A 13,644-nucleotide genomic window follows, 5' to 3' on the forward strand; every position below is an offset into this window, starting at 1 on the left:
ACAGTAAAATACCCCTTCACCAAAGCGGTGTGGGGGCAAAAGGGATTTAGTGAGGAAGATAATAGACTGAGTAGTGTCACGTATTGTACCAAAGACTTTGTAATTAATTCAAACTTAGAAAATGTTGTTCTTTGCAGTACTTTATCCTCAGTACACTGTACTTTCAGGGCAGGTCCATGCACTCAGCATTTTGCAGATTACATGAAATATATTGGTAATAATAACAATACCATAATAAAACATTATTCGTGAAATTTATACCATAAAATGTTGTACAAGCAGAAATATTCATTTCACACCACTAAAAAAAAATACAGACAAGCTGCGTTGACCTTTTTTTTAATGAATAAGTCATTTCATTCAAATGAATGAAAGCAGTAGACAGATATTAAATAGAGGCAATTGCAAAGCAATCATCCAATATATTTTGGGGAGGTTTCAGCTGATGGGAAGGCTGCACAACTGTAAAGGTTAATACCCATTTAATCACTGTTTTCTGTGTTATGTGACAGTGTCTGCAGTAAAGTGCCCCTTACCACTCAAGAGTTCTCTGGTGTAGTCATGTTTGAAGGTGTTACGGTTCATCTTCTAGCACAAAGACTCGAGTGTGGTTGCTGCCACTGTTCCCCAAACGCCCAGTATGAAAAGAAGAAATGAGTGACACTTTATGTAAAACTCAATGAATGACATGTTTAAACTTCCAATCTATGTCTTCACATGATGCCAAACTTTTAATATGGGCTGATTTGCCAGTATTTTTGAGCCATTTAAGACAGCAAGTGAATTACGTATTAATTTATCTATGAACATGTCATTTCATGAGTTTCATCTAAGGTGTCATCGAAAAGAAACACAGATAAGGCATTACAAAATGGCTTCCAGGGGTACTGTGTTAATATACTGACACAGAAAATCTGATCTTAAACCCTTTGGATGTGGCTACTTGGAAATAGTTCCAATTCTTCAGATAACATAGTTTACTTTAAATTTGCAAATCTATAATTTGTCAATTCTGTGCATTAAACTTGTGAATAATTGACAGCTTACAATTTTTCTTGTATCATGATGGAGAGTTCCACCAGCCACACATCAAGCCTTATCACTGACAGCCAATAAAAACCACCGCCAGTCTAGATGAGCCACAGTCAGTCATACGAGTCCACAGGTTGAAACTTCAGTAATCAAAAGCTTGACTGAAGTTCCGTTTGTGTCCTCCTCTGTTGTTGCCATAGCCGCCACCGCCGCCACGGCCACCACTTCCCCCGAAACTCCGTCCCCTTCCACCTCTGAACCCTCCTCTTCTGTCACCGCGATTACCGCCACCAAAGCCTCTGTCGCCACGGTTACTGAACTGCTTCTCCTCCAGCACTGGGAGCTCTGTGGCTACAGTGAGTTGCCAACGGCGACAGTCACTCCAATTGTCCTGTTGAAGGAAGGAGAGGGGTGAAATTGATGTAGTCTTCATCAAAAAACATCATCAGAATATTTGGATTCCACTTTGTATTATTAATGTAGTTGATCTTTGAAGATACTATAATCTAACCACCACTCATCCTTGACATGAGAATTTTCATTGTTTTTCTCACCTGAACCTCCTTGACTTTGTCAGATGGGACATCGAAACAAACTCCCTGTTAGAAACACAATATGGATGAAATGGTTAATGTTTAAGTCTATGCATCTGCTTTGCTGAGGATGAGGTATGGTCACACCAACACCAGCGTTAATTTCTTGCTACAGATGTTTCTGTTTAAATGCAGTGGATAATTATCTCTGTCTATAGTGTGGCTGGAGTAGCTCAATTCACTTTTGCTCAAACATCAGCCATACTATACTATATACTACAATAAAATGTAAAACTTAAAAAGGATGTGTTTACATACCATTTTGCCTTTGAGGAAGGTCATTCCTTTAATGTGGTTCTCAAACTCTTCACCAAGTTGTTCTTTGATGGATCTCCAGGCGTAACCCAGATTATGCATCTCCTGAGAACACACCAACTGCATAGTGGTGTAACCCTGGGAATATAAACAGGAACAGCAAATTAGGTGGAATTAGGGTTATACGTCACCTAAAAGCACAACAAATTCATGGAGGAATCTAAATGGAGAATGAGCACTACACATTGTGTTGCTTTTTGTTTGCTTTTTTTGTTTGTTTGCCCTACCCCCACGGGAATCAGTGTTGTAATTAACATGGCAGCTGTGTGCGAGGATGAGTAGTGGTTGCTATTTTACATTTGTGTCCAGATTTATTGCTGTAAATATATTGTGTGGGCACGCATATGACTTACTGCATCAGAGTTCAGCAGTGACCTCTGCTCCAGACTTGTGGCTCCAGAAATATGGGCCAGTGCAGCAGCGAGTGCATCAACTGCTCCCCTCTCCTCAATCAGCTTTTCAGCTGATGCTCTGAAGTATTCAACAGCTGTGACAGGAACAGAGTCCAGAAACCTGGACACCACGAAGAAATAAAACCATCAAAATCAACAATCTCACACTTTATTGTCTGCCGTCAGGAAGTTTGTGTCACATTGAGCAGTATCCTGATTAAGACTTCAGTTGGACAGAGGCTTTGTGGAGTTTTGATAAACACAAAGCCAGGAGTAATAACAGCAGTCCTCTCACTTTCCAGAAAAACCCACCTGACAGCGTCCTTGCTTGACGACTTGATGATATCATTGGCAGTGGGAACGCCAACTCGTCTGAATGTGAGCCCCTGGATGGCCAGAAAATATAACATTAGTTTGATAGCCAATACATAACTATCCGAAGTAGTCATGCAGCTAGTATAGGACACCAAAAAGAAAATTCCTGGTCAATAACAAGTTGAATTTTCACACACCATTTGATTTTATTGATTCTCTACGTCCTTGTCCATTTCCCTACCCTGTGTAGCACAGAAATGACTGAAGGATGTTCTTTTTTTAAAATTTCTCTGCCAGTTTTCTTCTCCTTTTCAAAAGGACACATACCGCTTTGTTTTCTACGTAGCGCAGCTGGTCCTCTTCTTTCCTCTGGTAGAAACAGATGCAGACTCCAGTCCTGCCTGCGCGGCCCGTACGTCCTGAACGATGGATGTATGACTCTACATCCTGACAACAACCAGAGACAGTGCAATGTTCAGAGAAAGGAAAGGTAACAAGCATTTATGATTCCCAATTCATGCAAAACTGTTAATAAGAAAGTGTGCCGTTAACACTGATCCTCTAACAGTTAATTCATAATTTTATTTTAACCAATCAACCAGTGTACATGAGTGCACTTCAGTTGTTTTCATTTTAAATTCAATTCTGAGTGGTGCAAAAGCAAATATTTACAAATGTAATGGAATCTGCACGTTAAGATCAGAACATAACATCTACATAGATAATACATGCAAAGATGTATTTACGTATTTAAATTCTGGTTGATTACTGACAACACGTCACACCTTTGGTGGAGAACACTGGACGACCAGGTCGACTTCAGGGATATCAAGTCCACGGGCTGCAACGTTAGTGGCGACCAGAACCTCAAAGGTCCCATTCCTGAAGCCCTTCAACGTAATCTCTCTCTGTTTCTGAGGAATATCACCATGGAGGGACTGTGCACTCTGCAAAATATACAAACAAATTAAAATGAGAAATGAAAACGAAAGATTTTCTTGTTTTTCCTTTGCTTTGCATTTCTAATGGTGTTGCTATGGGGGAATTGACACAAACACTGCCACAAAATTAGAAAATAAAACCAAAAAACATCAAAAACCATGGTTAACAACTCTGTCAAAACAAACAACAAAATTATTCTTTTTTTATGAGTTACTTACTATAACAAATGTCAGTTGATCATTTTACAAATTTCAAGTAACATATTCCCGCAGTGTAAATTGGCTATTGCTAACCATACGCATACCTAAGGATGCTCATGTATGTCTAAGAGAGTGTGTTTGTGTGTGTACCTGTTTGATGGATGCATTCATGGAAAGTTCGTTGGCATCTTTCTTTGTCTCACAGAACACAATGGTTCTGCCGTGGCTGCCGCTGTAAACCTGGATCACATCACCTAACACGGCTGCACGCTGTGACCAGTGGCAGGCTATGGCCAGATGCTTCGAAGAGACAGAGACCACAAGATGAGGAACAGGCAACTTTGAGAAGCCATAACACTAGTTAAATCGCACCAATCACATACCTAAGGCCTATTTCACATTTGCCAACTCATCACATACACAAGCACTTACTTCCACAGTTGTTGAAGCTTTTGACGTTTTCTTGCCAATCAGGTCAACATGTTTGCATTCTGGTCTCATGTATTTCTTGGCCACATCGTAGACCCAGGGGGGGCAGGTGGCCGAAAACAGCAGAGTCTGGGGATTGGAGTCACTGTCTGAAGATGAAAAAAATAACACATTTATTATATGTGCAGAAACCCTTATAACAACTTTTTTTACATTTACAACTTCTATTTCACACAACAGCCCACACAGATTTACTTTACCTTTATCATATGACGTAGACAAAATTTCTTCGACCTGTTCTGTAAAACCCATGTCCAACATTTGGTCAACTTCATCCAGAACAACGTGTTTCAGTTTGGAGAGGTCAAGTTTATTGTTCTGGAGGTGGTCTTTGATACGACCGGGGGTTCCAATCAAAATATCTATACCATTACGGATGGCATCGACTAAACAAGGGAGGAAGGAAAGTGGAGAGAGTCACAATTAATATTGATGCACATTTTTCAAATGCTGTCAAAACAGACACCATATAAAACTAAAGACAAAAAAAGAGATGCGTTTTTTCTTATTAAGCACTTTTCTTTCAAATCCATATAAAATAGTTAACCCGGAAAAGTATGACTTACGCTGTGGGTTGTATGAGCTGCCTCCATAGAAACAGGTAATAGACAGTCTCTTGGAGACGTCTTTGAAGTCCTTAGCGACTTGGATAGCCAACTCTCTGGTTGGAGTCAACACCAGGACCTATTGTCAGACAGAAGAGAGACTCAGTCATACATACTTGGGAGTGCTACTGGGACTGATGTTAGTTTGCGTGTGCGTGCGTGTACACACCTTGGGAGCTCGGCCTCTGGTAGGTGGCACTGAATCCCCCTGGAGCTTCTCCACCAAAGGGATGGCAAAGGAGAAAGTCTTTCCTGTTCCTGTTCGGGCTTGAGCGATTACATCTTCCCCATCAAACACAGGATTAAATGTCTTCACCTGAATGTCGAAGAGGTAAGAGACTCCCCGAGCTGAGATGGTGACAAAAAGTGAGGAGGTAAAGAAAGTGGAATGGACATTAAGCCCACTGGTAAGCCTCCAGAGTACAGTTTCAGCAGGAAACCAAATTTGATTCTACAACAGTGATTTTGAATTTAAAGTTACACATTGTTTATGACACCACTTCACAAAGCATGTATGTTGAATTAGTAAAAATGTAGGTATTCAAACAATATGAATATGGTTAGAGTTCACCAACCAAGTTAGCGCACACACCTACTCATCGTTATGCTGCACAGCAAAAAAAAACATGCCAGATTTGATCATCGTTATGCAATGCACAGCAAAAAAAAACATGCCAGATTTTGAACATATATACCTCTGGTCTGACACACGGTGGTAAAAATGATGGCATAATTATGATGTTTACCTTTCAGTTTACCAATGGTGACATCGGAGATCCTGAAGTTGGAGAAGGCCCCTTCCTTCTGCTCTAGTGTCTCCTCCTTATCAGATAAACAGAGTCAGTGTCTATGTTTTGTCATTACAAAAAAAAATCCAAAAAGGCAAAGACATAAAATAAAAAAATAATATAAAATTTGAAACATACTGAGAAAATGTGCTAAGTTGGTTTGCCGTTATCATGTCATTGTTTTATTACTTAATGCAAAAATATTTCCTAAATAATCTATGAGTTTCCCATACTGCAGACCAGCTCATTCTTGTGAAGATATTCTAATCAAATTGTTGTGCCTCACTTTCATCCTACTAGTTACAGAAGGTAACAAGAGAAGTAATGACCTAGTGGTAAAACCAGGGAAGCTCCTGTCTGGATGAAACAAACAGTTACAATCAGAAAGTGAGAATAACTATTAGAGCATCTGTGGACACAATAGGGATAAATGACACATTTAGACAGATCTATGAATATATACTCCTCAGAATATCGCCTTAATTAAAAATTCCCAACCATTTCAAATTAAGTAAAAACATTTTTTTATTCTGATCTATCTCACATTCGGATTTGGTCCGACAACAGCAGGCCCTGGTGGCTTAAAAGGGTATATATATTATTTATTTATTTTACCTAATAATAAACTTATATCTCCAGTTATGTAAATGTTTCAGGACTCCTATGAAAACAACCTACTCCAACCATCACTAAGAGAAGCCACAATTATTATGATTTTAAACCCAAACAATCCAGTCCATAAATATATTGGTATATGTTCTCACAGTTATTAAAAAGTTGGAATAAAGAAAGCTTTGTTAAAGTGTTAAATCTATTACATGAAAAGAAGGACGCCCCAGATATGGCTCTGCTATCACTCAATGGCGAAAAAGACATTTGACAGACTTTAATGGACTTTTTCTTTTCTGTAATACTAGAGCAGTTTGGGTGTCTGGCAGCTTTTCATAAAAGGGTAAGGATATTGTAAATACAAAACAAAACTGAAATCCATCTCAACAAATTAATATCAATGAGTGAGTCTGGCAAAGGTGCACACAATCAGTCCATGAGTTGTACCGTTTCTTTTTCACTGTCACTGGCTGACTCTTCACTTGACTGTAATGGGGTCTGGATGGGGGTCTGGATGGGCGTCTGGACGGGTGTCTGGACGGGCGTGTTCGGGTCGGAATGTCCATTGATTTCTGCCTCTGTGATGGATTTCTTTTGCTTCTTCTTCTTCTTCTAAACCCAAAGATTAAAGAGACAGAATATAACATTTTCTACCAAGGTAAAGCCAGAGTATATTATGTACATCTATATTTACATTAGCCAGAAATCACTTCAAGAGTCTGTTCACCATTTATCGGGACAGATCATCCAACGCACCACAGAACAAACAAGGTTAAGTGAATCTACTACTAGATATTTGCACCAACCACAAAGCACTGACCTCTGCATCTCCTCCAGTCTTCTGCTTTGGTGTTTCAATATCATAACTGTTGCCATTCATGTCTATGACTTCTTGGCCGTTCACTTGGTCCTCTGCCAGCTTGTCTTTTTTCTTTTTCTTCTTTGGTGCTGGAGGTTCACAGTTTGGGTCCTCCTGCTCCTCCTTCTCCTCCAACTGCTTCTTCTTCTTCAACTTCTTGCCCTCCTTGGTCTTATTCTATATTCATTTTTGAGCAGAACCAATAAAGGCAAATGTGTTTCAGTTATTCCAAATTCTGCACAGCTCTTCAATTCCACAGAGAGATCTTACAATTTAAATATCTATTTCACAAATCTCATATTGCATTATATTTAATCAATTTATTTATATGACTCATAATAACAGGCCAACATTATAATACTATTGAGGCAAAATACAGTCAGATCAAGTGGAGGACTTTAAAAAAATAAAATTTGCATTCACATGATTTATTGCAATAGACTAGTAATCCATCAGGGTGAAATTACCTAATCAAATTAATGTTGTCTTTCAACTGTTGCACCAATATATTGTAGTTATAGAAAAGAAATTCAAATAATATAACTGCTACACATTTTTGTGAAACAATGTTTTGGGGCAACATTTTTCTTACATCCAATTTCATCTTAACCTACTATTTAGATTCCATTTTATTTTTCTGACCATAATTGTTTTAGAAGGTTTTAAGTGAAGCACTTTTTGATACATATTATACATTAGTTGTGCATTAAGTTTTTGTTATTATTATAAAAGAGCAATTGATAAAAAAATATCAACAACGAACAAAAAAAACAACTCTTAATAGAAGCTATGATTGAGATCATCTTGGGCTCTGATGTGTATATACTTGCCCAAAAGCTGACGAGCCAATCAGACCGCGCCCACGGCAGCGCAGATCCAACACGTGCACACGGCGTTTTAAAGCCCGTGCGTCCATGTGACGATGTACCGATCGCTTCGGCAACACGTGGAGAGGCCATATGACCAAGAGCTAGCGAAACTCAACACAGTGCTACCGTTAGCACAGCGGCAAAACATACTCTCTGTAGTTGGAGCCGCAGATAATAACACGACGTTCATAACGTGTCACTCCTCGTGTGGCCACACAACGAAAGGTGGCTTTGCTGGCGGCGAGCTGGCCGGTTAGCCTCGGTTGCCTGTTAGCACGCTCAGCCACATGTTGTCAAACATGGAGCCGCCGGAGCACGACGTCGGGCGAGCCTTTTCATTACACCCCGGACGACACGAGCCGCTCTGCTCACCTTCAGGGTTTTAACCTCGGCGACGGCGTCTGCAGCCTCCTCCATCGCTTGTTCTACGGTGTCAACGATCATCTTTGACGGCATTTCTCTTCCCAGATGTAACCCCTCGGCGTAGACACACGGGCAAACCCACGGGCACGCGGATCAAAAAGGAACGCGCTATGGCGGCGCGCCGAAGCGTGTTCGCGACACACACATAGAAATAGAAGTGATAGACACTGCAGAGAAGAGCGCGCAAGAATGGATACATCTATGCAACTGTACGCACTATCTCTGTGAGTTACACATACAAGGTGTGTTTTTACAATCTTTTTTTCTAATTGTAAAAATAACACGGGTACGCAACTATAAATTATAAATTCATAGAGACACAGCTCAAATAACACTGCTTTTGAACCTTGCTTGCTTTTGGTGACTCAACAGCGCCCCTCTACCTTTTTACAATACTAATGCAGTTTCCTGCTTGAGCTGCCAATATTCATTGATAATAGGGAGTTCTCAGGACTGCTCTCAGAACAGGCCTCACACTTCCAGTCACTGGAGCTGAAGCAGAGAGGAGCTTTTCAAATCAAATGCACAGGTCTGAGGTCACAGGAACTTTCTGTGATCTGTATTAACATGCAGTTGATGGGCAGATTTCATTTGATGACTTTGCATCAAGAAAGGTCATGATTTCGAAGACTGTTATGCAACTGTGTGCAATAGCAGTGTGTTGTTCAATTCCTGTGATATAGGATTTGTGCAATTTAGTTTTATTTGTGTGTATTTGTCAGCAATATGTTATAATTTAATTTGCATAGGTAGTAATTTGATTCTGTATTTTATTTGTATCGACATGCTACTATTTTTTTTAAATAGTTTTATAGAAATCGATTTTTACTGTTATTGTTGGGGGGGCTTCAGCAGGTGTTCGCCCAGGGCGCCACACAAGCTAGAACGGCCACTGGCTCCTACAGTAAAGTCAGCCGGCGCGTCCCCGCTGCGTCGCCGCGACAGTGTCGTAAAGCTCAGCGTTGTGACCGCCCGGTCGTCCTTTGAAGCGAGTAGCTCCGACAGTCGTCCTTCAGCAGAGCAGTGCACCTCTGGGCCAACACGCTACACCCACTGCTCTTCTAACGTCAAACCATGGCCGGGGCAATTGCTCGGAAAGCTATTGACCAACTGAAGAGCAAAGAGTTCAGGGATTATCTGACGAGGTTGGTATAATAAACTGGCGGATTTCTGTATTAGCACCGTTTAGCGCGCATGCTAATGTCAGTTAGCCTTCGGGGCTGTGGGGGGACTGGGTTACACCGCTCGGTTACCTTAGTTCACATCTAACAGCCAGCGGAACTCTCGCTTCATCAAACCCACTCACAAGTTTCACATTTTGCTGCGTTGGTGTCGTTTCTCCTTGAGCTTTCAAGGATGCTCGTGCTCCAACTCTGCAGCTCATTACTCCGGTTTATGAGGGTTCAGTGTTGAGGCAGAACAGAAAACTGGTTACACTCGTTACCTCATAACTAAAGTGCACCGGGGGGATGTGCTCCCCGTCTCTCCAGAAACACACAAGACGCTCAGTAATCCCTGAAGGCGGTCCAGAAATGAACCTTACGTTGCTCCTGTTGAACTCTGTTGGAAAGTGTGGTCAGTGGCATGTCTGTCTTTATACCAAATCTAAGCAGGGATAGTTCATTGTATACCTCTGCACAAGTAAAGATGTGGCCATGTGGGTTAATGTGTACCTGTGCCCTGGTGGTGTGTGAACTTGCAACAGATTAGAGTCAAAGTGAAATGATGTGTGATGCAAGAGGCCCCCTCTGTTTACAAGTCAAACTGAAGGCACGGTGAGGGGCACATTATGATGACAACTGGCTTCCTGACAAAACAAGACTGTTGGTCAGGAGCCAAAGTCCTCTACAAGCAAGATAAAGAAATGGGGGTTTACATGTAGTAACATTTTCATCCAGGAACTATTAAGTTGGTTTATTGACTATAACCCAATTGAGCGATGTGGAGATGGAGCAAGACCAAGTAAATGATATGACTCACTGCAGCACCAGGAGCTTTTGAATTGTAATAGTTCTCTTGTTGTCTGTGTGAAACAGACATGTGGCCTGTTGTAGTGGTGCTTGTGTGTGTGACTTATCTGTACTTGTTCTTCTCTCTTCTATGTTACCCGGGAATAATAATTTTTAAAAAATTGAAAAACAGCACGGTAAGCACTCTTCCTTTGTCTGTCCATCTGTCATTTGTGTTTCTACCTGTGTCTCTCCTCATTTGAGACTGACTGACTGACTGACTGCTGGTGTATCTGCCTACCTTCCTATTTTGAGTTTAACTACCTGTGATGTACTGTTAATCTGTAAATATTCACAATCGTATTATCATATAATCCTGTTCTGCTGTAGATAGATGTCCTGTGACATAATTTGTCTCTGTATGTGTGTGCAGCATTTCTGGGGTCCTATAGCAAACTGGGGTCTCCCGATAGCTGCCATCACAGATATGAAGAAGAGCCCTGAGATTATCAGTGGCAGGATGACCTTCGGTAAGACACACAGACACATATACTGATGAACATAAAGTATAATTCACATTGTCAGGGTTAGTTGTCCTTTACCTTTAGGTATATTGGAAATTTGAGATTCTTCAATGTAAACGAGCTGCAATTCTTGTCAGTCACTTGACGGGATATTTCCTGTGACTGTTCCGTAAAAAAATGTACATTCTGAATGACAGCGTTTTTACTTTGTCTTCAAAAAAGGTCTTGAAGGATCAGATACCCTGACAGAAGAGTTTGCACTGACCAGTTATTTGTAGGACCGAGTTGGACTTGGGATTTTGCCTTAAGATTTCAAAGTATATTAGTATATTTCTACATTTATGAAAAATACTACTTATTCAATAGTTGATTTTTTAGTTGTTGTTGGTAATACGGCTAAACTATTTGTTTTAGATATTTGAGCAGTTGTAAAAAGTGTCCAGATTTTGTTATAACCTTTGGTTAATGTATAATAAGGCCTTTTGTCTGTGTTTCCTCCCTCTCAGCTCTTACCTGCTATTCACTGCTCTTCATGAGGTTTGCCTACAAGGTGCAGCCACGCAACTGGCTACTCTTCGCATGTCATTTGACCAATGAAGCAGCACAGCTAGTCCAGGGAAGTCGTCTCATCAAATACAAGTGAGTCACACTCTAGTTTATATTTCAATGGCTCAACTTAACATGTTAGAGGTAGAGCTTTTTTCTCTGAAATTGCCCATTAACTTTGGGGTATGGAATTAAGATTTATGACTGTTTGTTTTATTTCAGCCTGGAGAAGAAGATTGGATCTAAGTGACAGAGTGAAGCAGATGGAGAAGATCCACTGCACAGTGGCACCATGCTGTTACAACAGCCACCTAAACCATAAACATTTTATCTAATCATTTGAACTGTGGCACTTCCACAATGAAATTACCATGATTGATCATCATCATCATCATCAACACCATCATCATCGTTTTAGTCACTTTTTACTATACAGAGGGGGGGGGGAAAGCAGTTGCTTTCCTCAATGATTTTAGGTCAACTGCTGTGATTTTAATTTAAAATTTATTTGCTACATTCAACATGACGCACAAAAAATATAATGTAGGTGAATGTACACTGAGCTAACCATTCTGACAGTTACTAGATGCTTTGCACAGTGAATCCACTTTCCATAAACACCTTCAGGTTAGGCTAAAGCAATCATTATTCACCAATCATCTCAAATAAATATTTTATTAGTTTCTTACCTCTTTAGTAATTGAAATATTTACCATACTTTGTAGAGGATTGAGTCCGAGTTGAGTCCCTGCACACATGCCCACACCATGGTAGCTTGTCTCTGGCTACGTTTATGGACTTTCATTCATTGACCTTTACCTAAACACAGAACACAGAGAGGTAAGTGTTTTGTTTGTTGTTCCCCGGAGAGTGATGTTGTTGCTGTACATTGAAAACAGTGTATGAGAATCTAATTTGACTAGTTTTATTACCATATGATGAATAATGATTGGTCAAGCAAATGTTAAAATCGTACCAAATAAGCATGTGTGTATGGGGTTGAGTTACCCACACTGTAAATCTGTATCATTGGTCTGGCACTGCCTTGGTTGTGAGGCTACATGGTGGTGAAAGACAAGCTGATTCTCTCAGTGCTGACCAAATTAACCATGTGTTGTTGTGTCATTCACATTAATTTATTGTCATTGTATAATTCACATTATCCCCCGATTAATGATTTGTTAAATAAACTGGCTATAACCAACTTCAACACAATTCAGTGAGTGGATGACTCTTTTTCGTGGTGTTTAGCTTTGCAACTGCAGTTTTTCGTTTTGTTCTTGTTTGTCTTGAGTTCCTGCTCCATGGTCATTGTTACTTTGGGGTCAGGTGACATTAATGATGTCAGATGTTTCACCATGATGATGACAAGGAGGCCACTGCTCTGCATTTACACTTAGCAGTTTGCTTTGCAACCTAATGCCATTGTTAGATTGACACTAAACACACTAATCAAACTAACTGGAATAGGAGGTTACTTTGTATGTTTAATGTATACACCCCAGCTTCTAAACTTGAATGTGACAAATGCTGAAAGTTTGCTGAATATGTTAAACATAACTTCTGCATACATTCAACAAACTGTCAAAACCAGTGGTGGAGGAAGAGTTCAGATGGTTTAATCAAAGCTCCAATATTGTAGAAAGAGATTTCCATGTCTTCTTGGCTCTGAGTGCCTCTTCTGATTGGCTTGCCTACCTGTTACTGATATAGCTCCAGAGAGTAGTCTGAGAGAGGAGATGTAAGATTACATTGAGGTGGGTTTTTACCTCGTACAACCACTAATAAATCTTATTATGGATAAGATAAAAACTTTATGGCCCTGTGATAGGCTGGCGACCTGTCCAGGGTGTACCCCGCCTCTCGCCCAATGTTAGCTGGGATTGGCTCCAGCGACCCCCTGCGACCCTTAAATGGATAAAGCGGTAGATGATGAATGAATGAATGAATAAAAACTTTATAAAAAAACATCAATAAATAGCAAGATATTGGATCGTACAGTATCATTTTTTCATTAAGTACTGGTCCTGAATTTACAGGTTTTTTTAACTCAAGAAAAAACAAAGTCACTAAGCATCTAAAGGTGCTCCAAGTGTGTGCACATGTTTAAAGGGTTTTTTATTATTAAGGATTCCTTATCTTAAATAATCGGCATTGGTACAACCACGTTGTTGAGTTGACGTGGAGCTCATTT

The 13,644-nt window shown here is 40.2% G+C and overlaps 2 protein-coding genes across 2 annotated transcripts; one reads left to right on the plus strand and one right to left on the minus strand.

Annotated features, from left to right (window-relative positions):
• Positions 1-323: 323 nt before the first annotated feature.
• Positions 324-8,540, minus strand: ddx21 (DEAD (Asp-Glu-Ala-Asp) box helicase 21). The gene is made up of 16 exons (XM_035629176.1): positions 8,381-8,540; positions 7,101-7,316; positions 6,728-6,892; positions 5,630-5,705; positions 5,053-5,231; positions 4,845-4,962; positions 4,479-4,664; positions 4,222-4,367; positions 3,940-4,089; positions 3,433-3,594; positions 2,975-3,094; positions 2,645-2,718; positions 2,294-2,453; positions 1,884-2,018; positions 1,587-1,631; positions 324-1,423 (listed from the first exon to the last, which is right to left on the minus strand). Exons 1-16 carry the CDS (start codon positions 8,462-8,464, stop codon positions 1,175-1,177), a joined length of 2,265 nt encoding a protein of 754 aa, XP_035485069.1. The 5' UTR covers positions 8,465-8,540; the 3' UTR covers positions 324-1,174.
• An 851-nt stretch (positions 8,541-9,391) lies between these two features.
• Positions 9,392-12,665, plus strand: mpc1 (mitochondrial pyruvate carrier 1). The gene is made up of 5 exons (XM_035629178.2): positions 9,392-9,576; positions 10,574-10,577; positions 10,814-10,910; positions 11,411-11,543; positions 11,673-12,665. Exons 1-5 carry the CDS (start codon positions 9,506-9,508, stop codon positions 11,698-11,700), a joined length of 333 nt encoding a protein of 110 aa, XP_035485071.1. The 5' UTR covers positions 9,392-9,505; the 3' UTR covers positions 11,701-12,665.
• Positions 12,666-13,644: the final 979 nt, after the last annotated feature.

Source organism: Scophthalmus maximus, chromosome 4 (genome assembly GCF_022379125.1).
Source record: "Scophthalmus maximus strain ysfricsl-2021 chromosome 4, ASM2237912v1, whole genome shotgun sequence".
In the NCBI taxonomy this organism is placed as follows: domain Eukaryota; kingdom Metazoa; phylum Chordata; class Actinopteri; order Pleuronectiformes; family Scophthalmidae; genus Scophthalmus; species Scophthalmus maximus.

Excerpts from the sequence above, each read along its gene's own strand:
- ddx21 (XM_035629176.1), bottom strand. The coding sequence starts at position 8,464 with ATGCCGTCAAAGATGATCGTTGACACCGTAGAACAAGCGATGGAGGAG. Across the intron at positions 5,706-6,727 it reads GTGACAGTGAAAAAGAAACG|GAGGAGACACTAGAGCAGAA; the intron begins GTACAACTCATG and ends TTATCTGATAAG. Across the intron at positions 2,454-2,644 it reads TCAAGCAAGGACGCTGTCAG|GTTTCTGGACTCTGTTCCTG; the intron begins GTGGGTTTTTCT and ends CGTGGTGTCCAG.
- mpc1 (XM_035629178.2), top strand. The coding sequence starts at position 9,506 with ATGGCCGGGGCAATTGCTCGGAAAGCTATTGACCAACTGAAGAGCAAA. Across the intron at positions 10,911-11,410 it reads CAGTGGCAGGATGACCTTCG|CTCTTACCTGCTATTCACTG; the intron begins GTAAGACACACA and ends CCTCCCTCTCAG. Across the intron at positions 11,544-11,672 it reads AGTCGTCTCATCAAATACAA|CCTGGAGAAGAAGATTGGAT; the intron begins GTGAGTCACACT and ends GTTTTATTTCAG.